Source organism: Myotis davidii, unplaced genomic scaffold (assembly GCF_000327345.1).
Source record: "Myotis davidii unplaced genomic scaffold, ASM32734v1 scaffold41, whole genome shotgun sequence".
Taxonomy (NCBI): Eukaryota; Metazoa; Chordata; class Mammalia; order Chiroptera; family Vespertilionidae; genus Myotis; species Myotis davidii.
In genome coordinates, this window is record NW_006292344.1 from 2,707,218 (window position 1) to 2,718,573 (window position 11,356).

The 11,356-nt window shown below is 43.5% G+C and overlaps 1 protein-coding gene across 3 annotated transcripts in view; it reads right to left on the bottom strand.

The window, feature by feature from the left end:
- Positions 1 to 4,022: 4,022 nt before the first annotated feature.
- Positions 4,023 to 11,356, bottom strand: part of P3H2 (prolyl 3-hydroxylase 2) — a 166,078-nt gene continuing 158,744 nt past the window's right edge. For all 3 annotated transcript variants that reach the window (XM_006765870.1, XM_015565386.1, XM_015565384.1), the window contains exons 14-15: positions 10,739 to 10,879; positions 4,023 to 5,025 (exon numbers count right to left, since the gene is read on the bottom strand). In XM_006765870.1, the coding sequence (XP_006765933.1) occupies positions 4,933 to 5,025; positions 10,739 to 10,879 (234 nt within the window). In that variant the 3' untranslated portion in view covers positions 4,023 to 4,932. The remainder of the gene's footprint in view (positions 5,026 to 10,738; positions 10,880 to 11,356) is intronic.

Below are 11,356 nucleotides of genomic sequence, written 5' to 3' on the forward strand. Positions count from 1 at the left end.
AAGAACAGTTTAATATGAACTTTCCCAACTTTCTGAAAGCTTAATATTTTTGAACCCAAGAAATCATCCAGTTCAAATTCTACCCCCTTTCAGTTGAGGACACTGTGGTGAAAGGAGAGGTCATCTGGCTCATCTGCTTTTGGGTGGTGGAACAGGCACTCGACACCCAGCTTAACTGTCACCTTCTCTGTAAGCCTTCCCTGTCCCCAGCTGCTCCCCTCTCTGAACTAACATGACCTTTTGTGTACTTGCCTTTGCCCCAACTTTTCTATCACAGCACGTGCCTCACTTTATAGTTTTCATTTGTTTACGTCTGTTTTTCCACTTTACTTTGAATTCCATAAAAAAGGGTTAAGGTCTTACTCATGTTTTGACTACCTCCCTAAAACCACTACTGAGTAGCAATTCAAAACTGTCTAAAGAATTAATTCATGAATGACCAGACCTTTGCTTTACCACCTTCCCTGCAACGGTTCCTTTTCTCTGTGTACAAAATGAAGATTGCACTGATGTGTCTCGAGATAATTGTCCACTTACGTATGGCAAGTGTTTCAAGGCCCTAAAAGAGCTCTATAAATGCCAACCATGATTACAACCCTTTGAAACAATGGGATATATGATTTACAAGTGGAAAAAGATGATACACAGCAGGTAATGTTTCTTGCCTGGTTCACATTTCTATCCCCACCCATCATCAGATAGTGATTCAGAGGTAAAAACATCAACTTGGGAAGAGTGAGGAGGGTGTAAGCAGGGTCTAGGTAGAATTTCCAGGACCCATGCCATCACATCTGATGGGGCCAAGGGCAATGGCTCTCTGGTGGAACGATAATATTCAATTCCCTTCTGAAGTGGTGACTCAGATGATCAGCCCTACCACAGCAGAAGACTACTTGGGACAATGACCAGAAATTTGTCCAACCCTATGGTACCCTCAACCTTCTCTGTGGTGACAGACCAAGAGCAGGGAGGGCAAGGCTTGTCGTGTTCACCTTTTCTTCCCTCTCCCCAGAGGCGTATCACATCAAGTAGCCAGAAAAGGTGACTGTCTATTGACTGAAGGGAGCATTCAAATTTCCTCCCTAATAATGTGTCAGGAAAAGAGGGGGCAGAAACGTTTTGTTTGGTTATTTTTCTGTGGGCCCTTAACAAGATCGCTGAAGGAAGAGGTGACTCACTGAGCCAACTTCTCATACGGCTGAGGTCATCATCCATTGTAGAGTGGAGCCAGAATCAATGATCAGATTGTTCCAGACGTGACATCGCCTGGCCTCAGAGGTCAGCAGCGGGCACAGAGAACACTGTGATTTCCCAGGGGGAGGAGGACTAGGGGAGGCTCTGACAGTGTGAATCCGCAGCTCAGCCCAGCAGTGAGCTCAGAAGTGGTTGATGTTACTTGTCTCTCTGCGTTTGAGGAAATCAACCAGGTCCAAAACAAAACAAGCCCTGATGTCTCCTGTTGGAAACATCAAATTACCTGGGACTAGAGGATTTGTGGGTGGGCTGTGGGATTCTGTGGGAGGTCACTTCACAACACAGGCTTCTTGGCAGGAGCTGGAGAGGGAATCACAAACGTGGGCCCAGTCTAACTAACACATTAGGGTTTTCTGCCTCATGGCTCCTGTTTCCCCCAAATCCTGGATGTGGCAACAGTTCAAATTGTTTTCCCACTTCTCAGCCGAACCAGTGTCAGACACCTCAGAATGGTAATCCTTTGTCGTCATCTGTGTGTCACCAGCCTGAGGGCTCCATGGGTTCCATCACACCCAGGTCGTCATGGGCAGCTGGGTGGCCTGGTAACTTGGAGGCCCATGGCTAGGCGTTTCCTCTTCAAAACCAAAGAAACCCTTTGGAGAAAAAGTTTAGATTTTATAAAACCAACCAATTTTTCTTTCCCATCATGTATTATTTAGTATTAGATATGTTTGGAAGCATGGCCGAGAGAGCAAACCACCATAGTCCTTTTCTCCCCTCCTGATAAAAAAACTGTGCTTCTGCCTCAGACAAGGACACTCCAAGCTCACCAATCACAGGCTCGCATCTCACTGTCTCCCACCTCCTCATTTGTAAAATGGGCACGTGAACAAGCTGTGTGTTACAAGCAATGAAATCACGTAGGTGAAAATAAAGCTTTGTAAAACTTCAGGCTTTTTATAGACATGGTAATTCCTCAAGAGGTAGAGATTAAGAGTCCTAGACATGAAGTGATAAGTTGGGTTTTATAGCCTGGCCTGCCTCAAGCACATAGAATACTATTGAGTGAAACTAGAGAAAGGCACCCCTTCTAGACAGGCCCAGGTCTGCGGGTCCACAGAGTGGGGAGTGAGCATCATTTTTGACAACTACAAAAGGCAGTCCTTCTTCTTGTGGATGTTGCCCTTTGCCAGGATTCCTGTGCCCACAAGCCTCCTGGGCCAAGCATTCTCCCATCACTCCAATTCTGTCACCAGATCTTTCCGATCTCTGAGCCTCGGTTTCCTCCCAGGCATGGGATTGAACTGTGACTTCTATGACCCCCTTCACACCTTCACCTTGAAGTTCTAAAAGCTACAAAAACTCAAATGGGCTCTTCTAGCACACGGACTGTCATTTTTGAGTTCAATTTTTTAAAGTCATCTGATGACACTCCCTAACTATTTGAATGAAATCATGTATGGCTTGATGTGGAGCAGATTAAAAATATAAATGCTTTCCAGTATATATGATGTCCCAGGTGTAAAACAATATCGGTAACCTACAAAACAAGAAAAACTCCTCCGTTGTCAGCAAAGGGTGGGAGATATGGATCTACCACAAAGTAGATTTATGGAGGCCTTCACCTACTTTCTGTGGGGCTGAATGTCAGAATCCCTGCTGAAGCCCCTTGCTTGCTCAGAGCACCCAGAGCACCCAGGAAATGGGACTGGAAGGAGCCAAGGACTGTTTTCTTTGTTGATGCCTTGTTGCCAGAAAACAGAAATCAGATTCTTGCCCGGATCTTCCTATCAGCAGATCTGAGTGCCAGTAAACACTTCTCAGAGATAGCAAACAAATAGCAATCTACCTTTTCAGAACTCAGAAACTTTTATGGCCTTAAAATTGGGTTTAAAGTTTTAAAATCACATCCTATATAATAAAGAGCTATTATGCTAATTAGACTGAACAGCAGAATGATGATCCAGGCAACTTTCTGGATGACCGTCCAGATGACCTTCTGGACGAACCCAGGGCTGTGAGGGCCAAGCCCCTTGCATGAATTTCACGCATGGAGCCTCTAGTATACATATAATGAACCTAGTCACACAAGTCTCAAAATGTTAGTAGAAATAAATGTGGTTGAATTTGTGAATATTTCCAAAACCAGTTGTTGTTGTTTGTTTGTTTAGAGCCAGGCTTCTGGAAACAAGTACAGCCAATTATATCCCTTACAGAGAAGAAAACTGGAGCCCAGAAAGGGAAGGAGAGTAGCTCCAGGTCACACAGCAGGGCATGTGTGATCGCGCTGCGATTATAATCTAATGTTCTTTCCATTCTCCCATGATGGAAATGCAACTAGAAGGTTGGGTAGAAAACAGCACGTAAATCACAATGACTCATTTGTTCAGTCTCAAGGATGAATGTTCTTATCACTCACTCAGATCATAAATGGCGGAAAGTCAATGTGAGTTTTAGAAAAAAAAAATATTTGCTGCTTTTCTGAAAGGCTACGGCCTCTAGCACTGTCCATCAAAGAGGCAGATGACCTCCCACTGTCTAGGGCAGCAGGTTCCCCTTGGCTAGAACCACCCCAGCCCCATCCCAAATAATGTCTCAGAATTGGCACCAAGGACCAGACGTTGTCTGGATGAACACCTCTGTTTGCTACCCATTTCTGTTTCTTCACAAGCAGTGCTCCCAGCTCTTGCAACCACAGAGCATCTGCCAGCAAAACTAAACATTGCCCAACGTTGCCCCTGGGTCATCTCCAAAGCTCCTGTGGGACCACAAAACCATTACCTGAAGATAAACCAAATATTTGGGAGAAGAAAAAGAAATGCCAGATATTAAAATAAGGCTCCCTTTATTAAACCAACCAGTCACAAGAACAAGCCCACATGCTGGACAGTAGCAAAGAGAAGGGACCACCAAGCTATGCAGGTGAAGACTAGAATCAATTAGAAATCCATTTTTCTCAAGATCAACATGCTCCTTCTCACCCGTGGACTCCACTCTGAGGCGACATGCTCAGAATCAGATGGGATTCAAGATTTTCTTCGAAAAGTCACTGGGGCGAAGATCCATTCTATTTCAAACCCCTAAGCAACCTCCAGAAGAACACGACTCCCAGGGCGTCCTTTCTGGAGCACTGTGGAGGACGGATCGAAGCTTCCAGTGTAAGTTTGTCTTCGGTGGAAATATCACCAAGGCCTTGGAAAGGTTGGGCCCCTCCATCTCACGCAGTACTTATCAGAGTGGTTCTTTCTCAGAGCCTGGGGACCCTCGGCCAGTGATAGGTGAGGCAGTGCAGATGCCGCCACCACTGGGCACCTCAGGCTCAACTCATGGCCATCAGCACCATGAGAGGAGGTGGCTGAAAGGCTCAGAGCCAGAAAGGCCTTCTGAAATGGCAACACATGCTAGCTTTAGAACTACATCACACATAGTGTACCCCAAAAGGACTTACTCTTTCTGCTTTAGCTCTTGTATCTGCAGCCAATGAAGTGCATGTGTGTGTGTGTGTGGTGGGGGGCAGTGAGGGGAGATGACTGGGCATTGAGAGATGAACTGATGAAAAAACCAAGACAGACAGACAGACAGACTGAGTGAGGCAAAGCAAACATCCTTAGGAACAGAAGGGAGATCTGATGACTCGTATTAACCTGTTAATTTATACCATGGCTCTGTACAAAAATAAAAAGGTTCTCATAAGATTATTAACAATTTAAATAAATATCTGATAGAACACTCTCATTTTTATAGCTCATCTTTTGGGTTGATGTTCAGTTCATGTTTCCCTTGTTGTTCTTGATCCAGGATTGCGATCACTTCGTCGGCTTTTATCCGCTCCTGCAAAAAAGACAATTTGCACATTTTTGTTACAAGCATCATAGTCAGTCCTGGTGGCAGATGCTTTCCCAACACTTCTAGGCATCCATCTGTCCATGGAATGGAAGCTAAATCTAGTTAAGGATTGAGCCTCATCTCATCCCTGCTATGGTGCCTTCTCCTGATCTCCCTGTGTCCTAGTCAATCTACTTTCCAAAATTTCTCTCTTGCCAAGAAGTCTTCTATATTCAACTGCTGACTCCCTTTTCTATGTTGTGGTCCTATAGACATCTCCAGGTCAGCTCTACAGTTCAGTATTTCAAGCTGAATTCACTGTTTTCTTCTGCACACACCTACTCTATTCCTCCTCACAAATCCCCTCTCTCATTGAGCCTCCTCCTGCTCACCCATGTGCCCTAAAAGCCTGACCATGGATCCTTGGATCTCATCTACCTCCTGTGCCCACCCCTTTCTTTTCAATGCACATTACTGTTGCCTTAGCTTAGGCCAGCTTTCTCAACCTCAGCTCTACTGACATTTTGGAACAGATCATTTTTTTTCCTGTGAGGGCTGTCCTGTGTGTTGTAGGACGTTTAGCAGCATCCCTGGCCAATAGCAGCTCTCCTCAAGTCATGACAACCAAAATTGCTTCTGGACATTGTCAAATGTGCCTTAGGAGGCAAACCAGCTCCCGCTTGAAAAGCAAGGGTTTATGCTTTCATCATCTCTCAACTCAATTGGTATAGCAGCCTCCAAATTATCTGTTCCACACCCCACACCTACATGCTTCTAACAGAACCCATGCACTTGACTCATGACCATGTCATCTTCCTGTTCACTGCTCATAGCCCTGGCATGGCCCCTCAGTGCCTAAAGTTCCAGGTCCAATCTCCCTGCTGTGCTTATAAGGAGTTGTTTGATTTACATCATTCTTTCTTTTCCAGTTCACCTGTCCTCTCTCACTTCACCTTACACTCCAACCTTCTAACTCACCTCAAGGTCTCTGAACCATCACTCTCAGAAGAATTCCCCAGTTCTAGTGTCGGTTAAATGCCCCGCTCCCCCCCACCCAGATGCTTCCATCATATTCTGTGCTTTTTCTTACCATCCACATCAATCAAATAGCCGATCCAGTTGGTCTATCTTCAAATGGCATTTCAAGCCTTCCACATTTTTTCACCTTCTCTCTAACTACCTTCGTCTACAACATGCTGGCTGGACAAGCGGAGCAGAAAATGGATGTTTCTCTCAAATCAATAAATAAAAATTAAAAAAAAATAAAGCTATTCTGTGACCCTTTCATACCCTTTAATTCATCAGGACTAGGGGAGGCAGGGTAGGTAGGGCACGTTTCTTCTCTCCCACACCCCCAGTCAGAATACAATTCATCTTCCTTAACCAGTTTGTTGAGACTGACCCCTGCTTCCTCTGTGGCCTCTTTTCACACCACTCTCCATCTTGCTCAGCACATTCCAGTCACTGGGTTTCCTGTTTCTTGACCACTTTAAGCTCCCTCTTGTCCCTGGGCCTTTGTAAGCTGTTCTCTGCATAGAATTCTCTTCCCAAGGCCATTATCAGAGTTGACTTCCTGCTATGCAGGTGGCAACTCACCTCTCATCAGTCCCAGTGGCACTCAGGGTGCCACCCCTTCCCCATCACTCTCAAATCAGTTACCTTGTTCTCTTTTCCACTCATTTCTCACTATCTGAAAATCTCTCAATTATTTATTCTTTTACATATCTGTTGTCTTTTTCCACTAGAACAGAAGCTCCATGAAAGCAGGGAATCCTGTCATTTTGCTCACCGCTGTATTTCCAGTGACCAAAAAAGCTATTGTCACTTTGCAAGGCCTCCATTCTATCTGGTACATTAATGTAAAAGTCCTATAAAAATATCTCTTCCTAAAGAAACTATGCTCATCCTCTGAGACTCATGTCAAATGTCATCTCCTCAATAAAGCCATTCCTGGTTTCCTGTTTATATCCCTTAATAACTATTATGGAACTGCTTCTTGTGTTTTAATTACTCAGGCACCTGTATTCACTGTCCACTTTGACTTGAAGCTCCTTGAAAATAGGAGTTTTGTCTGTCTTACCTATTCCATATCCCCTGTAGATAGTCCCTAACACAATGCCTTATACTGTATGTTATGAAAGTAACTATTTTGCAACTTGAAAACAAAGCCCCATTCATTCAAGAACTTGTAATTGAAAATGACGTTGGATATAAAACTAAAAGGCCCAACTACACTAAATAACAGAAATCTAAATTGCTGTCATGAGGCCTAAGTAAAATGCCTAGGTGCCACTTTGTGAATATGGGAAGAACAACCTGCTTCTTAACAACAGATGTACACACCAAACTCTCTCCCCAAACTGCCCGGGAGACTGCTGCATCCTCTCTCTCCTGAAAGGAAAGAAGTTCCACAGCGGGGACGCTACACACAGGAACTGAAACCTCTGATATGGGGCGTCTTTAAGAGTTTATGATGTGAGATACTCCGTGAGAAGTAAGTACCTTTAAAATAACCTGTAACGAGCATGGGAGTTGCCAGCTCCGGTCATTTATTCACAGGCAGACTTCATCTGCTCAGGGATTCAATCTGAGAAGAGGCGCCTCATTCAGGGACTTTCAAACTTTGCTGCACATTAGAATTACCTGAGCAGCTTTGAAAACTTCCGGTACCCAGGTCACACCCCATGTCAATTAAATCAGAATTTCTGAGGAGGGCAGCCTGATGTCAGGAGTTCCTAAAGTTCCCCAGTTGATTCCAATGTAGAACATTGCTTGAGGCTCTGGTCATTTTTTCTGTGGCCACTAGATGTCGCTATTGTCCAGCGACTGGAAACATTTCCCAGTACTTGCCCTTCAGAGGAGCGCCGGTGTTACTGGTTAGGAAGGAGCAAAGGGAATTATTTTCTCTTGAAACTTTTATTTTGATAGAAAATACCTTGGAAGAGAGAGTTGAGATACTGAATAATAAAACAGATGAACTGTTTGCTGCATTGAACACTAAGGAGAGGAAACAGTAAGGCAATTTTTCAACAAGCTATCTTCACTGTGGGCTCGCTTATCTAGGCTCCCTAGTACAGGGTGCTGTGGCGGCATGCTGGCATTTGGAGGTGGAGAAGCACAGGAAAGAAAGGAATTAATCACAGATGAAGGAGATTGCTCAGTGTCCCTTGAAGTTTTCAGAACTCTCTGTGCTCCTTTCCCTCAGTTGGGACCATTTCTTTTTCTCTTTCTGAACTTTTAATATGCTTTTCTTTTTCTTTAAAAAATATTTAAAAAAATGTTTTATTGAATTTTAGAGAGAGAGAAGGGAGAAGGAGAGAGAGAAACATTGATATGAGAGAGGAACATCAATAGGCAGCCTCCTGTACTTCCCCCTGTCCCCCAACAAAGGGCATTGAGCCTGCAACCTACCCAGGCATGTGCACTGACTGGAAATCAAATCAGCAACCTCTGGGTGCATGGGACAACACCCAACCAACTGAGCCACACCAGCTAAGGCCATATATGCCTTTCTTGATTCCCATACAACTCATACTGCTGTCTTCTCACTTTCTACTTCCTTGCCGACCTCCCCAAGCTCCTCCTGGTCAGGTACTATGTTTTGTTGCCCTTTGTCCCCACCCCTCTACCCCTCCCCAGGGCCTACCTAGCAGAGTTTCTCAGGCACAGTAGTAGCTCTTCTGTAAACATTTGTTAAATATATGAATGAATGCTTAAAATATGGGTGAGTTAGGTTTGATGGCAAAAAAGTTTATGAGAAACCCGGTTAATTTTAAACAGTTTCTGATTAAATCGGATTCAATTTAGGGATCTAAAGAGGAAAGTTGGATGGAATGTCATTTTATTTATTTTTAATTAATTTTTAAATATAGTTTTGATTTCAGAGAGGAAGGGAGATGGGAAGAGAGAAACATCAATGACAAGAAAGCACCATTGATCGGCTATCTCCTGCATGCCCCCTACTGGGGGTTGAGCCCGAATCGAACCTGGGACCTTTCAGTCCACAGGCAGATGCTCTATCCACTGAGCCAAACCAGCTAGGGCAGGTGGAATGTCATTTTAAATAATAGAATTCATCTACAGTTGGGGCCAGAGAAGACTTGGAAGCTGTCCAGTCGAAATTTCCATTTTAATTTCAGCATTCCATGCCAAGCAGCTGCTAAGGCTTTGATTGGAGCCATCCTGTGATGAGGAACTCACTACTTCCAAAGCAGACAATTTCAACAAACACTGGTGACGATTTATAAGTTATTTCTAATATGTTGAATCCAATTTTTTTTCTAGGGAATTCGACCCATTGGTCTTCACTTATTCCTCTGCAACTTCACAGATAGACCCTATCACCTCTGCCCAAGGGCATCCACAGGATAAGATCATGGTCTCTTAACCAGGCTAAGTGTCCTCAGCTGCTTCCCATATAATAAGAACAATATTTTAATATTTAGGATTTAATTTAATCATAATAAATAACATTGAACTTCCAGGTTCCCTTACCTCTTCTACATGTGTCATAAACTAGTCAGTGCTCCTTGAATGATTTGTTGAGAAAAACGAATCATTCTTCCCAGTAACCAGTAGAAAGTGGTTCCTCTCTTCTGATGCTACAGTTGTTGTTGTTTTTTAAATAAAGCTTAAGGACAGCCAAACATCATTGATATATCAACTTCTGCAGACATTCACTTATTAGAACGCATGTGATTAAAAATTGCCTTCATTGGCAATGAGGTATCACCTCACACCTGTCAGAATGGCTACCATCAACAAATCAACAAATGAAAGTAATGGTGAGGATTAGAGAAAAGGGAACCTTAGCACACTGCTGAGGGGAATGTAGACAGGCGCAGGCGCCATGGAAAACAGTATGGACTTCCCTCAACTGCCATTTGACTCAGTGATGCCACTTCTAGGAACATATACTAAGAAACATCAGAAGGAATATATGCCCCCGTATGTTCATAGTAGCACAATTTATAATAGCTAAGATCTGGAAACAGCCCAAGTGCCCATCAGTAGATGAGTGGATAAAAAGCTGTGGTTCATTTACACCATGGAATACTATGCAGCTGTAAAGAAAGGATCTCTTACCCTTTGAGACAGCATGGAGGGACCTGGAGAGTATTATGCTAAGTGAAAAAAGCTAGTCAGAGGAAGAAAAGTACTACATATCTCACTCACATGTAGAATGCAGTAAACAAAATAAACTGATGAACAAAATAGATCCAGAGACATAGAAACATAGAACAATCTGATGAATCTCAGAGGGAAGGCAGGGGTGAGTGGGTAGGTAGGAAGAGATTAACCAAAGAATTTATATGCATATATGCATAACCCATGGACACAGACAATAGTGTGGTGAAAGCCTGGGGCAGGGGAGGGCTAGAAGGGGCCAATGGGGAGGAAGATGGGCATCTGTAATACTTTCAACAATAACGATAATTTTTAAAAAACAAAAAGAATTGCCTTCATCCTCTCCTCTCCCCCTCACCGACACCACAAATATTAGATGATCAGGAAAATTTGTTCTTGCATAAAAGACGGTCTGTGTTAGAAACACGAGAGAAAGGATTCTATAACAGCTATAAAAAAGGTTTTTGTTTGTTTCCCATGTTCTCTAAGGTTTTTGAGGGGTTATTCAAGAACTTAAAGGACTTTTCAGATAAATCAGTTTATGAAGCAGGTCTACGAGGCATCTAACTGGCTTTCTGGGTGGGACACTCACCAATTCTCTATAAATTGGGTCCAAGGTAAACCACAGAGCCACAGCACACCTCTGGCCCTTGGTGACTGCCTTCACCCCATGCGGGTTCTCCCCTCCAGATGAGAAGCTGATCATACGTCCACACTTTGGTTTGATAGAAGCCTGGGAAAAAAAGTGAAAATCAGACTCTCAATTCCTGTGTCACAAACATCTCTACAACCCCTGTTCTTTATCCTTCTATGAGAGTATTTGGGTCAAGTGTTAAGTCAAAGAATAATGGAACCCTGAAGTTGAAGAAGACACAGATTATTTCAATTGCCTCATCTGTAAAACAAAGGTAGGTCAAAATAATACTAATTCAGAAATAAAATTATTCAGGCGAAGGCCTCAAGTGGGGGGCAGGGGTGGGTAGAGGAGGACAAAGGGGGACATCTGTAATACTGTCAAAAATTTTTAAAAATGTCTGAGACCGAGGGGATTGTGTGTGTGTGTGTGTGTGTGTGTGTGTGTGTGTGTGTGTGTTTAAGGGAAGAACAGAGAAAAGGAGTCAGTTTCCAGTCTTCTTTTTTTAAAAAAAGTTTTAAATATATTTTTATTGATTTCAGAGAGGAAGGGAGAGGGAGAGAGAGATAGAAACAC